The following is a 15287-nucleotide window of genomic DNA, read 5'->3' as shown; positions in this document are numbered from 1 at the left end:
CAGTTAGCATTATTCACTTTTAGTATAACAGAACAATTTAACATGGAGGCAGAAATGTTTCCTTCTAGCGTGGATAGAAAGGATATTTACATATAATTACTTCTTGTCAAACACTTTATAAAGTCAGCGTTGCAACCATTTTGATAAGTTTTCAGAGAAAACGTAGCTTTAACGCCAATCTTTAGTAAGCAGAGCCCTAAAATGAAAGTGGGCGGTTACCGAGTGCTGCAGCAACGCCCCTGATACAGCTCCGGACTAGTTAAGGAGTTCCTGAGCAAAGGTCGTCTCGTTAGGAAAGAGAATACGAAATAACACAAACGCTTGCAGCAGCGACAATGGCAGCATACAGACGGGCAGCAGACTGCATAGCCGTCATCACGCTCACGAATCCCCCCGTCAATACTCTCAGGTAAAACGCTGTGGTGCCCGCTTCTAAACAACGCGCGACGATTTGGCAGATTATAGTTTGTCGTCGGTTTCCCGTCAGGCAGTGCACGTGAACAGTGTAAGGAGTAGGAGTCGAGTGAACAGGGCAGCCTGTTGCTTTTTTAGAAGCTATACGAAAACTTAGGTATTCTACGATTCCGTCGAGAAGCTTTACCCCATACTTTAAATAAACAGCTGATAATCATGGTCTCGAGGTGGAGTTATAGAATAATGGAACCACCCCTTGCTGGATTATCCAATATGGACAGGAGTGCCCCTCGCGTAATGCAAATATTGTTCAGTACTGCAGAAGTCCACTCTCGTACGTTTTGGCATCAGTCAATTAAAAAAAAATCTAAATGCAATGACAATAATAATTAAAAGGGTCATTCCATGATTTTAATACGTAAAGGATGTACCCTTAAAATGTCCACATGCCTAATTCTAGTGAACTAAGGTGCATTTATGTGACTTTATAACAAAGAGCGGACTGTACGTGGATATTCAAACTTTGGGTGTTACTATCCTGCTAGGCAGTTATTGGATAATTAGGCAAGTGGGTAATTTCTGTTCTTGCAGTTAGATATAGAACAGCCTTCATAGTTCTAAATTTCAAAGAATAAGAATAATTGGCAATTTTCCATTGAACCAGTGTGCATGTGGGAATGGTGGTCCATAGCTGACTCCTGACTTTGGCCAGCTGCTAATTGGATATGAGATGACATCCATTACAGTAGCATAGCCAGAAATTTGTTGGTGGGTGGTCCTATTTGAAACTAGGTGGTGGAATAAAATTTCACCCAGATAAAATGGTTTGTAGAACTTGACCATCACAGGCCAAACAAGGGGGGTCCTCTAATAAAACTCTGGTCAGTAATGCACGTAATGTTGGAAAACACTTGCACAAAAGTTCAAAGACCCAGCCCTTTAAAAATACAAATCTATCTTTCTTGGCTATTATAAGAAGAAAACTAAAACTATGTCCTCACAATGATGCAAAAAAAAACCAAAACAAATAATTAAAAGAATGCTTAACTGCCATGATAGCACCCAAAATATAGGCACCAATAATAGCCTGCAAGTGAACGTTTTTCTCTTGCTCTGTAGCTCTGGCTCAATTCAATGTTCTTAACTTAAAATAATAATATAACAATACTAGTGGGCTCTGCCCCCTGCTCACTTTGCTCGCCAACCCCTGTGTTTGGTTTACCGGATATACAATACAATTTATTTTTTGTATAGCTCAAAATCACACAAGAAGTGCCGCAATGGGCTTTAACAGGCCCTGCCTCTTGACAGCCCCCCAGCCTTGACCCTCTAAGAAGACCAGAAAAAAACTCCCCAAAAAAACCCTTGTAGGGAAAAAATGGAAGAAACCTATGGAAAGGCAGTTCAAAGAGAGACCCCTTTCCAGATAGGCTGGGTGTGCATTGGGTGTCAAAAAGAAGGGGGTCAATACAATACAGTACAATACATAGAACAGAGTAAAAACTCAATACAGTATAAAAATAAAAATTCTAGAAGTACTGAGTAGAATTTCACATTAGATGATATCACATAATATGATTTGGATTTGTTTTAAGTCCTGGAAACCTCATTCATCAAGCTGCCTCCCCCATTTTGCCATTCCACATCTGAAATAGCGCTAATCCGATGAAAGGACCCCTCATTCCCACGTCCCCATTCATCAGGGATGACTTTACCTTAGGCAGGCAATCTACAATTTAAAGAGATTGTTATTTTCTTGTGAATTGTTACATATGCATTATTTTTACTTTAAAAACTTTTGTAAAAACAATACTTGTTTCTTTATTTCCTGCCCAGCGCGTGGTTACATCTCTTTCTTCCCAGATGTATAATACTGCTCGTGTTGTGAAGGGTGTTGCGGCTGAACGTACGCTAAGGATATGCCTTTGGATCATTTGCCGTCTTTTTGCTGCTTGCTAGCTGCCTCTTCTGCCTGTCGCATGTCATTGTTTTAAGAGCTCTGAGCACATGATGCTTGCCTGACAAAAGCAATCCAACAACTTCTAGCTTAGAGGTCTGTTGACTTGTTTTAAATGATGGCTCACTGTCTGGTCTCGCGTGACGCTGTAAAAGCAATACCTGTCTTTTATTTCTGGCCCCGGGCATGGTTGAATTCTTTCTTGCAGGATGTATAACGCTGCTCGTGTTCGGTTGGGGTAGCTGCTGTCACGCTGCCCTTCGATCTTCTTAAAGCCTGTACAGCCGCTGTCCTTTTTGCTACGGCCCTGGGACAATCTCTTGGCACCAAGTCTCATGTTTACGGTCCCCACAAGACGCACCGTGGCAAGTATACTTGGTCTCGCGGGTCTTTAAAATGTCTTTCAAGATTATCACGTATTGTAGCCTTGCATTTGCTTTCCATTCCAGGATTTTCTTTTATATATAGAGGGATAATAATTTCTTCATTCACTTGTGGTTAATGTTAGGGTTAGGACTAGGAAATATATTGTAAATTGAATTTACTGTACTGATTGCAAAATATGTTAGGTAAATTTTACCCTTCCCAGGAACCTTTAATGTCCGAAAGCACAGGTGTTGAACTCCAGGCCTGGTGGGCTGCAGTGGCTACAGGTTTTCATTCTAACCCTTTTGCTCATCAGTGACCAGTTTTCACTGCTAATTCACTTTTTTCCCTTTATTTTAATAGCCCTGTTTTTAAGGAATCAGTCCTCTGAATTGATTTGTTTCCTCATTAAATGGGAGTCAAACAGAAATGAAATGTGAAATGAGCCAACAGATAACCAGCTTAAACTGGGGCTTCAAACTCCAACCAGTTTCTTAACGAGAATCCAATGCTTGCTGTTAGTTAAACCCGTTATTTAATTATTCATTCTGCCACAGCAGACATTTCCAAAACTGATGATTTTATGTTTTTTTTAAGAACACCATCAGGATGTTTTGATGACCTGAGAGATCAGCCTTACTGAGACCTCCACCTTTCTCTATTTTCAGATTTTGTGTGATGGGCACAGGTGAGCTGGTCATGTGACCACTTGTTTCATGTCTCATTATTGTTTGGCTGCTAATTAAGGAAAAAAACAACTAAGGAGCCTGAGTCAAGCTAATTAAAAGAAGTAATTAGCAGCAAAAACTGGTCACTAATTAAGAAGACGGTTAGAATGAAACCCTGCAGCCACTGCGGCCCTCCAGGCCTAGAGTTCAACACCCCTGTCCTAGTGTCTAGATCAGGCATGTCAAACACGCGGCCCCCAGGCCGCATGCAGCCCACAACAGAAATCTGTGCGGCCCGCATGACAGATCGTAGTTAGCACTGAACTTGTACAAAATGATTACTATCGTTTGTGATTGAATCATTCTGCATCTTCAGTGTTACTTATTGACTTTTCTTACTTCTGCCTTCTGACAAAAGCGCGTTTTCCCATAGCATTACAGTACCGGAAACGTCATCTGCTAGTATAGCCACGAGCCTTGACCAAAGTTAATGAGCCGCAGCGTCACAACTGAAGTGCTAGGCTGCAGCAGGGGCGGCCTTAGGCATGTGCAAACTGTGCACCTGCACAGTGCCGCCAAATCCCAGGGGCCACCACGCCAATATATATTGAATATAAAACAGAAAGAGAAAATAACGACACAGCTGATGGCAATGTGGCCGAAAAACATTGTGTTTCTTGTTAATTAGTACACTGTATTTACAGATGTCGCTAGAGTCGGAGCAGTAAGCTATATGTAGTATTATAACGTTCTGCCGTAATGAGAATATCATGGGCCACCACTTGGTTTTCAAGTTAGGGACACGCGTATATAGAAGCGTGTCATAAGCACGAGGCGGCTATGCAGTGTCCGCAACGGACGTGGCCATCCGCCGTGCATAAGATACCGTATTGACATTGCCAGGCGAAGGGGCCACCAATTCTTTCTTTGCCCAGGGCCACCATGAGCCTAGAGCTGCCCCTGCTAAGGCTACACTACTGACTGGGCTGCTGAGACTGGCCACTAGGCAGAACTGACCGTCACGAGTAGTAATAGCCCGCATATTTTCATGTTTTTTTGCTCTAGTTTCATGTAATTTTGTGCTAGTATTGTAACGAACAGTTAGTGCACACTACAGCTGAAGATCTGAAGTGGACGCGAGAAGTTGGTGGGTTGTTTATTAACATATTTTTGTGATTTTGAGTTTGTAAAATTATTGTAAGTCAGGTGGCTTTTTGCATATCAGCTTATTTTACAATATAAACTTTGAAGTAAACTTAGTAAAGTAAAATTTGATTTTTGGAGGATTTGTTTTCCAGCTTGAATTACTGAGCAATGAATTCAGTGAGAATTTTCGTGATTTCAGTTCACACAAACGGGGCATTGCGCTGTTCTCTTACAACGTTGAGAATGCTCCTGAGAATATCCAAATGGAACTGACTGAAGTGCAGTCAGATTCTATTCTGAAGGAAAAATACAACGAAGTTGGTGTGCCAGGCTTGTATGCTTACCTGCCACCCTCATATGTGCAGATCCGTAAGTTGGCATCGAGAGTACTGTCAATGTTCGGAAGCACTTACCTTTGTGAGCAATTGTTTTCATTAATGAAAGCTACCAAAACCCCACATCGCTCAAGACTTACCGTCGAGCACCTTTCATCCCTCATAAAAGTTGCAGCTGCACAAGATTTCAAGCCTGATATTGACGAACTGGTTACTAACAAGAGATGCCAAGTGTCGGGACAAAAGAAATAAATCTCACACTGTAAGGCTCCTATACAGTATAAGCAATGAATATAATATAATGAATATAATATAATAAGGACCTAGCTAAGAGGCTAAGACTCTAATTCTACACTGTTGTATGGAGACTGTATGGAAATAAATTGCTTTTCTTTAAACTTTAAGTGTTACATTTTTTAAAGTTTTCAGTATTGGAAAGAAAGCTACAGTATCTTTGTATAATAGTATAATAGTATTTGTTACAGTGCGGCCCACTGACGCACGTATGGCAGTCGAAGCGGCCCACCAATGGTAGTGAGTTTGACATGCCTGGTCTAGATGACCTAGACTATTGGCTAATATAATTTTTTGATTTTGCTCAAGTGACCCAAGGCAGCATAGCAGTAAGTGTTGTTTCTTCACGGATTAAGCATCCTGAACTTAAATCCCATACTCATTCATTGTCTGTTTGTATTTCCCCCTGCATACTCTTGTTTTCCACCCGCATCCCCAAAGATGTGCTACTTAAGTTAGTTGGTTTATTTTAGATTGCCTCCAATTTAAGTAAGAGAATGTGGCTGTTTGTATGAGTTAGATTGGATTAGATTAGATTAGATAAACTTTATTAATCCCATCAGGATATTCATATACATACCATTGCAAAAACATAAAAAGCAAGGATACAAACCCACAGGACAGATAATACAGATAATCAGTACTGTGATAGGCATGGGACCTATCCAGGGCCATTTACTGGTTTACTGGCTTGTGCCCATTACTGCTAGAATAGGCTGTTTCCACCTGTGATCATCAATTGGATTAAGTGGGTTTAAGAATATGATTAGATGAGGCACACAACCCACTTACAAAAATAGTTCAATACGTTTGTTTAAGAGCATATATCCTTTTCACTTTTTAAGTAAATTTCAGGTACATTTTGCTGAATGGATAAAGATTTTTTCAGTTCTATTCCCTGTTGATTGCTTTCCATTAACTGGTTTGTTGTTAATGTGTGCCTGGTGCATGCAGTCATTTTTTTTAGAAGTAGGAGCAGCCAAACTCTTCAGGACAGTGAATTAGCGAATGCATAATCATAGTCAGTCAGTCATTCTCCAACCCGCTATATCCTAACATAGGGTCACGAGGGTCTGCTGGACCCAATCCCAGCCAGCACAGGGCGCAAGGCAGGAGCAAACCCCGGGCAGGGCACCAGCCCACTGCAGGGCACACACACACACACCAAGCACACACTAGGGACAATTTAGGATCACCAATGCACCTAACCTGCATGTCTTTGGACTGTGGGAGGAAACCGGAGCACCCGGAGGAAACCCATGCAGACATGGGGAGAGCATGCAAACTCCACACTGGGAGGGCCCAGAAAGCGAACCCAGGTCTCCTTACTGTGAGGCAGCAGCGCTGCCACAGCACCACCGTGCCGCCCTTATGTATAATCATACCTGTTTTTATTTATTTTGGACTTACCTTTCAAGACAGTGGTATTGTAATGGTGCCACTTCCCATCCTGGCATTGGAATGCAGAATGGAACATATCCTTGTCCTTCCACAAACACTTGAATGATAATAAGTGTTTGCCCCTCCTACACTTTGCTAAGAAGGTGACTATGTATCTCTAAACTTTCAAATGGGAGTAGGTTCAGGATGTCTCTTTCAAGGGCAATGTTGTTCTTTGGAATCTTGTCTCTCTACTTTTGTGGTGATTTTCTTGGACAGGGAAGTGTTGACGCTATGTGGCACTGTTGCCAGTTTAAACCCAACAGACACTCAAGACACAAGATAAAAGCACTGAGAAGTATTTTTAATTCTTTTCTCTTCTCAAAACAGTGCTTCCTAAGCACCACATCCACAAATAACAGGCAAATAATACAATAATCAATCATCAATAAAATTCTCTTCTCTCTTTTCTCCTCCACATCTCCCAGCAAGCATTGTCCGCCTCCTCCCGACTTAGGCTCCCTGTTGGGTGTTCCGAAGTCCTTTAAATAGTCCTTGACTCAGAAGTGCTTCTGCTCTTCCATCCATGTGACCTGCCAGCACTTCCGGGTCAGACGGAGAATTCATGTTTTTAATCAGCCCGGCAGTACTTCAGGGCTTTCATCCTTTTGATCCATTAATACTTTCAGGCTAGGTGAGAATTTGTTCCGTCTTCTCACAGCGTCTCCTGGCAGCACCCACAGTACCTAGCAGGGCTGTGCTGCCGAATTCCATGTCCCATAGTGCCCTGCGGGAATCCGGAGCACCACTGCAGTCCAGGGAAACTACCATCTATCGTCTTGGTTTCCTAGAAAAGCTGCCTTCCCCCTTCCTTCCACCCCAGGGGCGTCCCGGCTGGGTTGAGCTTCCGGCCGTCTCTTACAAAAGGTAGAGCGGAAGTTTACAGAGTGTCCAGTTTGAGAAAATAGGTCAATTATTTTGTCCTTACTGCTTTATCTGGATGTTATTTTGTGTTCAGTATGATGTTATTTTGTGTTTTGTCTAAACAGTTATGTTTGTTAATATGTAGGGAAGACATCATGCCAGCAAAATGACTAATGATGAGGCCACACAGATACAGATTAAAATTCTGACTTATCAATGTTAATGTTTTCATATTCTTTTCGTGTTCTTTTGGGTTTTCACAATGAATTTGTACCTTAAAGATATGTATTTTAGGCTTATTGGTATCTCTAAATTGGCCCAAAATGAGGCAGCGAGTGTGCCTTCCAGTGGACTAGCATACTGTACTGAGGTCACTACTGCTACGATGAGTCCTGGCTCCTTTCAGTTGTGGAAGAGAGGAAGTATTTTTGGAAAATGGATGGATGGAAGGATGTACAGGAATACTCTTGGCTTTTACATTAAAGTTTTAACACAAAAAAGTAAATTGAATTGAGTCTTTGTCACATCCTTGGGTGATTTACTGCACTTTGCCACATGGTTAAAAACAGAGTCCGCATGTTTCAGTCTGAGGTATTGCTTTTCCTGAAACACATTTTCTTAGTGAAGTTCTGTACTTAATGGTCATGTTCAAGAATGAAGGCTGGAAGATTCAGAAACTAATTAGCAAGCACAGAAAACACAGCAGCTCTGCTTAACTTGTCATTCACTAACTCCATTCTTTCCTTTGCTAATGAACTGTGGGGACTAACAAAAAAAGACTGTGGATACATGTAGCAAAAACAAGGTTTTATCAAAATACTATTATGAGACTAGAGTAATCTATATAAAATACAGAACATTATAGAAAATAATTAATTAGACTGAAAAAGGAGTTTACTAAAATAGTGGAAGTCTGTTTTAATGTGTGTAATGCTGCAAAACATATTTTATTTGAATGATCTTTCAATAATTTGAAAAGGCCAAATACCCATGGACAAGGAATCTTTCTGCACTGTTCCATGCAACAGTACAGCTGATTGTTGATGTGGAGTTTAAAGATGATAGACTATTGGTCAATAAGTGCATTCCCACATGGATTAAATAATAAAAAGAAATTTATTTATATCCTTACAAAACATACATCTTTCCTCTAAAGCTGCCTTCTGTAGTTTGTGTATTTATATTTATATTTTACCATAAAGTAAAATAAAATATCAAGTAAAAACACAGAAAAGTTTAATGAATTTGCCCTTCACGCTAGATTTCAAGGTGATGTCAATCATTACAAATACAGGTAATGCCAAAGAAAATATCACATTATCTACCACTGCAAGAGAAAGTCAATTTGTTACAACTCATACTATTTATATTTATAAGTGGAAACTATTAAAGTATTCTCTTATACAGTAATTTTATTTGAGCAGCAAAAATTCAGAATTATTAGGTAACAAAATGAGACAGTTTCAAACTATGGAAATCCTTTTATAAAAACAGAACATTTATTCCAATAGTTGCATCATTAAAACACATTTTCTTGTCATTTCACAATTGTAATTGTATGTAATTTCTTTTTTTATTCTTAAGCTATTTATTGCGTGAGTCCTTTTATGAAACATTCAGAAGAGCCAATGCTGATGCTGAAGTAAAAGCCATTGTAATATGTGGAGCAGATGGAAAGTTCTGTGGAGGTAAGGGTAGAATCAGTAGTGTATATTTTTGTACGTTATCATTGCTAAACTGTACAATAAAACAGCAAATTCTACTCTACCCTATTGCAGAAGATAATTTGTTTTTTACAGTCCAGAAAGTACTCCATCAGTCCCAGCAATAATTTATTGGTGAGGACATGTGGGATGGTTTTGGAACCTTTCTTGACATAAAATGTATCATTAATAACTTATTGGCTACTGGCTCAGTTCCTTTTTGCTTCCGTTGTGCAGTAATTTAGTGTATGTTAAAAAAAATCCTAAATTCCTCTCATTTAAACAACTATAAGCTGTTTCTAAGTTGACATTTTTATTAGAAATGCTTTAGAATGCAGCTCTTAACCATCAATGAAAAATAATAACCTGTTTGAAAAATAACAGTCTGGATCCTATTCAATACAAAGTAAACATTCCACTTTATTCAAGGTCAGTAAGGACTTCTTTTAAATAAGGACTCTGCTGCATGTTGTCTGTTACAATAATAACTTGTGTCATTTTAATTGTTGCTACAAGTAACTTTCAAAATTAAGGAAACACATATGCAAATTCTCTTAGTACTGTATTTAGCTACCACAGGCTACTTGAACAACATGAATGCTACTTGCCATAGGTTCAGAAAAATGTCTGAAATCATAATCAAGGAATGTAATAATAATAATAATTCTTTACATTTATATACCACTTTTCAAAGTGTTTTTCATAGTGAGTGGTGAGCCACTTCAACCACCTCTAATGTGTAATATTCACCTTGATGATGTGATGGCAGCCATTTTTGTGCCAGTACAGTCACCACACATAAACTAATAGCTGGTGAAGTGGTGAGAGAGAGAGAGAGACAGTTAGAGACTGGATGATTAGGGGGTCAGAATGACTAGGCAATTTAGCCGAGACATCGGGATATACCCTGCTCTATATGAAGGATGCCCAGGGATCTTTTATGATCACAGATAGTCAGGACCTCGGTTTTACATTTCATCCGAAGGGCAGCACCATTTTTACAGCACTGTGTCCCCATCACTGCACTGGGACATTGGGATCCACATTCAGACCACAGGGTAAGCGCGCCCGCTTGCTTCACAAACACCTCTTTCAGCAGCAACCCAAGCTTTTCCTAGGTGGTCTCCCATAAAAGTACTGGCTGGGCCAGAACATGCTTAGCTTCAGGTGGATGACCTCTTCTGAAGGGCTTTATCAGAAATTCCATTTTAGGCTGTTTTAATCAGGGCAGTGGAAAGCACTATAGAAAATGCTACTTCAGAATGGCCCATAAATGCCCACTTGGTGCAGGATATGGTTTACACCACTGTCATGCTCCTCAAACCATTAATTGACTACCAACAGCTAATTTGTATTTATTGACACTTCTTCTAAGGAAATTAATGGATTTAAAATATACCTGCAAACTGCACCCAATGCCATCATAAGTAATGCAAGTAATGCCATGCAAGTAGAACCCTTCATTGCGGGGAACATGCCTTAGGATTTCTAGACGTGTTTTTTTTTCTTATTAAGTCAGAATAAGGTGACAGAGAGCGCAACTGACTCAGTATGGTGTTTTTTTTCTCATTATAGACATCTATTTCTGTTTTTTGACCTATTTCACTCATAATATTTTGTTTTTGGATGTAATAAGGCATTTTTACACTGCAGTCCAACCAGGATCTCTCTCTTTTATGGTCCAGAGGGTCAGATCCAACCTTAAATTGACATTTGCAATCAAATGAATCAGGGTGGTGTCTGTGTTTTATTTCAAATAAGTGTGCAGTTACCCCTGCTTGATTTCAATATTCATGCCAGTGTGACCTTTAGCATGAATATCTTGTTTTCTTTTTGATTCATGTATGGTTTATTGGTAAATATTAAAATATACTTTGGAATTTTACCCTTTTACAATGGATATAAGCAATGAGATAATTAAAGGGCACAACTATTTATTTATTTACAAAGTAAAAAGACTGCTTTTAAAGCACCTTTGTTATAGCTTTAATAAGAAAATGTCTATGTTAAGGTACAGTAATAGTGAATTATAATATTTGTGGTGTTGTTTCCCACTAGTAATTCAAGATTACCACCATTATTCCTACCTGAGCTGTAGCCTAACTGTATAGCCTCAAGCAGCTTTAACATACATGTCTATACAGACATTCTAGTACTTGACTAGGGATCAAAGGCAACACTCTTTCTTCTCATGAAATAAGGTTACAAAGGTGTGGCTGAATATGATACATGTGAGCCAGTTATACATTTAATATCAGGTTCTAGTTGCTTCCAAGTGGAATCAGTGAGAAAAACTCATCATCTTTAACTGAGTCTAAACACTTTAACATTAGCAAGTTATTATTTAATGGAAAAGAAAAAAATCTTTTACTTCTTCTTGTGCTAATTGTTTTCATTTTTCTGTTAACATTAGGAGCAGATATAAAAGAATTTGCTGGAAAATTTTCCGGCCCTTCGCTAGTTGCCTTGATCGATGATGTTGAACAAAGTAAGAAGCCAGTCGTTGCTGCCATTGAAGGGATGGCTCTGGGGGGAGGACTGGAGCTTGCCCTTGGTTGCCATTATAGAATTGCACATACTAAGGTAAGCCTAATCTGTATTCTGCTTTTTATACTGCAAATCATCATTTTATTCAGTATAAGAATAGCATACGTATTGCAGAGCCACCGTTTTTAGTGCACAGGTAGATATGCTAATAACAGATAGTTGCTTAAATGCAGTGATGCTAACTGCTGAATTGATGGCCAACCAGATGTGTTAGTGGTCTGTCAAATGTCCACAATAATATAACATTGTAGCCCAAATCTATCAAAAAATAAATAGATGAATAAATAAATGTCTGTTTTTTTGCCTTTCACACATAAATAGCTGAATTATTATTATTATTATTTTTTTAATTTGGAGGACTCAGTTAGGATAGTAATAGCCTAGTTTGTAACATATGGTGCAAAATATTGTTGGTGCAGTGAGAGAATTTATTTTGATTGAACATGTGTCCTAATATTTGCAGTTTTCCAGTAAAACATTTTGTATGTTTTTGTAAAATCCCCATACTTATAAAGAAAAGAAACGAGTAGTGGCAATTAATAGCATGCCCCAATGCCAACTTCATACCCTGTAAGTCCAGCACATATATGTGAATAGTATGTATAGCCAGACTTTTTTTGCATTAAATGAACCCTAAGCTTTGAAGCACCATTACTCCTAATTTGCAAATTAAGGCAACCAAAATTCTGTAACAGAGAATGCATTGTATCTCGGCCTTGTGTGTGATGGTGTGGGTCGGCCCCACGTTGCATCCTGGGAGCCTCTTGAACCCACTAACGCTGATAACGTACCAGAGGGATGAGTCAGCAGATGAGGACACAACACATATATAGCAATTAGTAGGTGTAAAAGTTCTCCAGTGCTTTTATTAAAGCCCAACAACAAAACAGTGTTCAATAAGTGCAGTGGTCAAAATGTTCCATAAATAAATAATCCATAAAACAAGGTGAAGGTTAAAATCAAATAAATTATCCATTAAATTCAGAGGTTAAAACCAGAGGTGATCCACAAATACTAACATCCCCGAATACTGCTGTTTTAAACCTTGTGCCGCCTCCCTTTATTATCCCATTTGGAACTTACAGGAGGAGGAGAAGACAGCGACTGACAAGTGCAGCCAACCTTCATAACCTGGCTCTGTTCCTTGCTACCCTTCTGTCGGCGTCTGTGGGGCAACCTATCGAGCCACACATGCCAGTCCTGCCACTTACACTAGGCCCTTTGGGGAGATGCCGACTCCCTGGCAATCCCTCAGTAGGAGCACCCTTTCTTCAGCTTCAGGGTCCTGCGGCCATGAAGCTCACTCCTGACCACTTGCCCACCTCTCGCTCTCTCTCCGCATCTCTGTCTTCTCTCCATTTAACCTCCATCTCTTATTCGTCTCTCTCTCTCCCTGGCCAGTCTATTTTTCCTCCTTTCGCCTTCTCTTTCTGATTATTTTCTGACCCTACCTTACTGTGCCGGCTCCCTTTTTATCTGCCTCTGTGGGTACACCACCTTGTTCACAAACTGCAGAAAGCTGATGAAGCAATTGAGACAGACTGCACCCTCACGTGCAGGTGCGTTTCACCCCAATTACTCCACCAACTCCTTGTAGCTGCATGGGCACGCACATTCATGGAGATTGAGCTGGCCATTCAATTATTCATTAAAATTTGTCAACCTTTTATCTAGTAGACTCCCAGTTGCGTCACGGTGGCGCAGTGGGTAGCGCTGCTACCTCGCAGTTAGGAGACCCGGGTTCGCTTCCTGGGTCCTCCCTGCGTGGAGTTTGCATGTTCTCCCCATGTCTGCGTGGGTTTCCTCCTGGTACTCCGGTTTCCTCCTATAGTCCAAAGACATGCAGGTTAGCTGCATTGGCAATTCTAAATTGTCCCTAGTGTGTGCTTGGTGTGTGGGTGTGTGTGCCCTGTGGTGGGCTGGCGCCCTGCCCAGGGTTTGTTTCCTGCCTTGCGCCCTGTGTTGGCTGGGATTGGCTCCAGCATACCCCCGTCACCCTGTAGTTAGGATATAGCGGGTTGGATAATGGATGGATGGATAGACTCCCACTTCTGGGGGTGTCTGCTGTAATTTTAAACAGATTTTTGAGAACAATGGCCATGACTATTGGGTTTTGCTCCAGTACCTTCCTGGTACTGCAGTGTTTTCGAGAGTTTATTTTCTGAATTTCCCCATGGGATTAACAAAAATTTATTTAATCTAATCTAACAATAAAAATCTCAGATAAAATGCGCTTAAAGGTGACAATTTTACTGAGGATAAAAGGGAATCATTGTTAACCCACCATAAAACCACCTAATTACCCATTTCATTTCGAACTCTTACAGTCACCTTTTAAAAAAGCAAACATGAATTTGAGCTTGACCGGTTTATCCCAATTTCAGGTTAATATTGCATACGTAAGTGTGAATAACAGTAAGGAACTACAGTATTTATTGGTGGGCCTAATAGAGATAAAAAATGTATTGAAACTAGAATAACTGTGCTGACAATCATTACCTAATACCTTATTTAGTTTTTGCAATTTAAATACTGTATGTTTCAATTGACTTAAATATTCAAATGATATAATGGGTTTCCTGCTGTGCTCCTCACTAGGAAAAGCTGTGTGAGGAGATGAGATAGTGAGATATTGGATTTGAAATGGAGAAGGAAAGACAGCGACCTACAAGAAATTCAAGGGATATAATTCCATGATTTAATGCCAAAATTTAAAAATATTTGTCTGTGTAAGGTCTTCAAAAATTACTTGTAATTTTAAATAGTATTTAAAACAAATATCAAGTTCCTTAAATTATATTTCATAATCATGTAATGTATAGAAAAGCTCAGATATTTATCTGTCAGTTTTCTAAACCTGTCTTTTTTGTTATACAGTTAAGGGGAGCAACAGTTTATCTTTAAACAGCATTAAATGCAAAGAATGATCAGCCTTGGATGGACTACCAGTCCATCACTTCTGCATCACTTGACTGGCAGTTACTAGCCAATATGCCTACATCCATGTGAAAAGCTCAGAAAATGGCATTGGAATGGGAGAAATACTAAATGGTATTGAGAAAAAAAACACTGTCCAAAAAGTTGAAAATCATACAAGTCTACAGATATCACTGAATACCCTTCTGTTTGATGTGACTAAATTAAAACAGACATACAAAAAGTGTCAGAGTCGGTCAGTGTCAGATTTTTGTGCAATAAAATATCTGAATGATGCCTTTTATATGCCCACAATATGCTCTGAAATCTATAAACGGCACTTTGTGATTCTGCTCAACGATGCACAATATGCTGTAGCTTCTCTTCAATTTCATTTACTTTATAATTTGTTGCTCTATAATTTGTGTAGGCACAGGTTGGATTTCCAGAGGTCACCCTTGGGCTTCTGCCAGCTGCTGGAGGCTCACAGCGTCTGCCTAGACTTATCACCCTGACATCTGCCCTGGAGTTAATAACTACAGGTATATGTAAAAAGGAAATAATTTATCCATGTACTTAGATTACAAGCTCAGTTCCTAGCATATCTCGTGTGGTTCTAACTTTGCTTTAGTTTGTT

At 39.6% G+C, this 15287-nt stretch overlaps 1 protein-coding gene across 3 annotated transcripts in view; it reads left to right on the top strand.

Moving 5' to 3' along the window:
• Positions 1 to 254: 254 nt before the first annotated feature.
• The window catches only part of ehhadh (enoyl-CoA, hydratase/3-hydroxyacyl CoA dehydrogenase), a 185173-nt gene continuing 170140 nt past the window's right edge, over positions 255 to 15287 (top strand). For all 3 annotated transcript variants that reach the window (XM_051931375.1, XM_028807544.2, XM_051931374.1), the window contains exons 1-4: positions 255 to 409; positions 9069 to 9172; positions 11601 to 11770; positions 15081 to 15192. In XM_051931375.1, coding sequence (XP_051787335.1) covers positions 336 to 409; positions 9069 to 9172; positions 11601 to 11770; positions 15081 to 15192 — 460 coding nt within the window. In that variant the 5' untranslated portion in view covers positions 255 to 335. The remainder of the gene's footprint in view (positions 410 to 9068; positions 9173 to 11600; positions 11771 to 15080; positions 15193 to 15287) is intronic.

This window comes from Erpetoichthys calabaricus, chromosome 8 (assembly GCF_900747795.2).
Source record: "Erpetoichthys calabaricus chromosome 8, fErpCal1.3, whole genome shotgun sequence".
Lineage (NCBI taxonomy): Eukaryota > Metazoa > Chordata > Cladistia > Polypteriformes > Polypteridae > Erpetoichthys > Erpetoichthys calabaricus.
The sequence above is the reverse complement of the archived record's forward strand: the minus strand, read 5'-3'. Positions and strand labels throughout refer to the sequence as shown.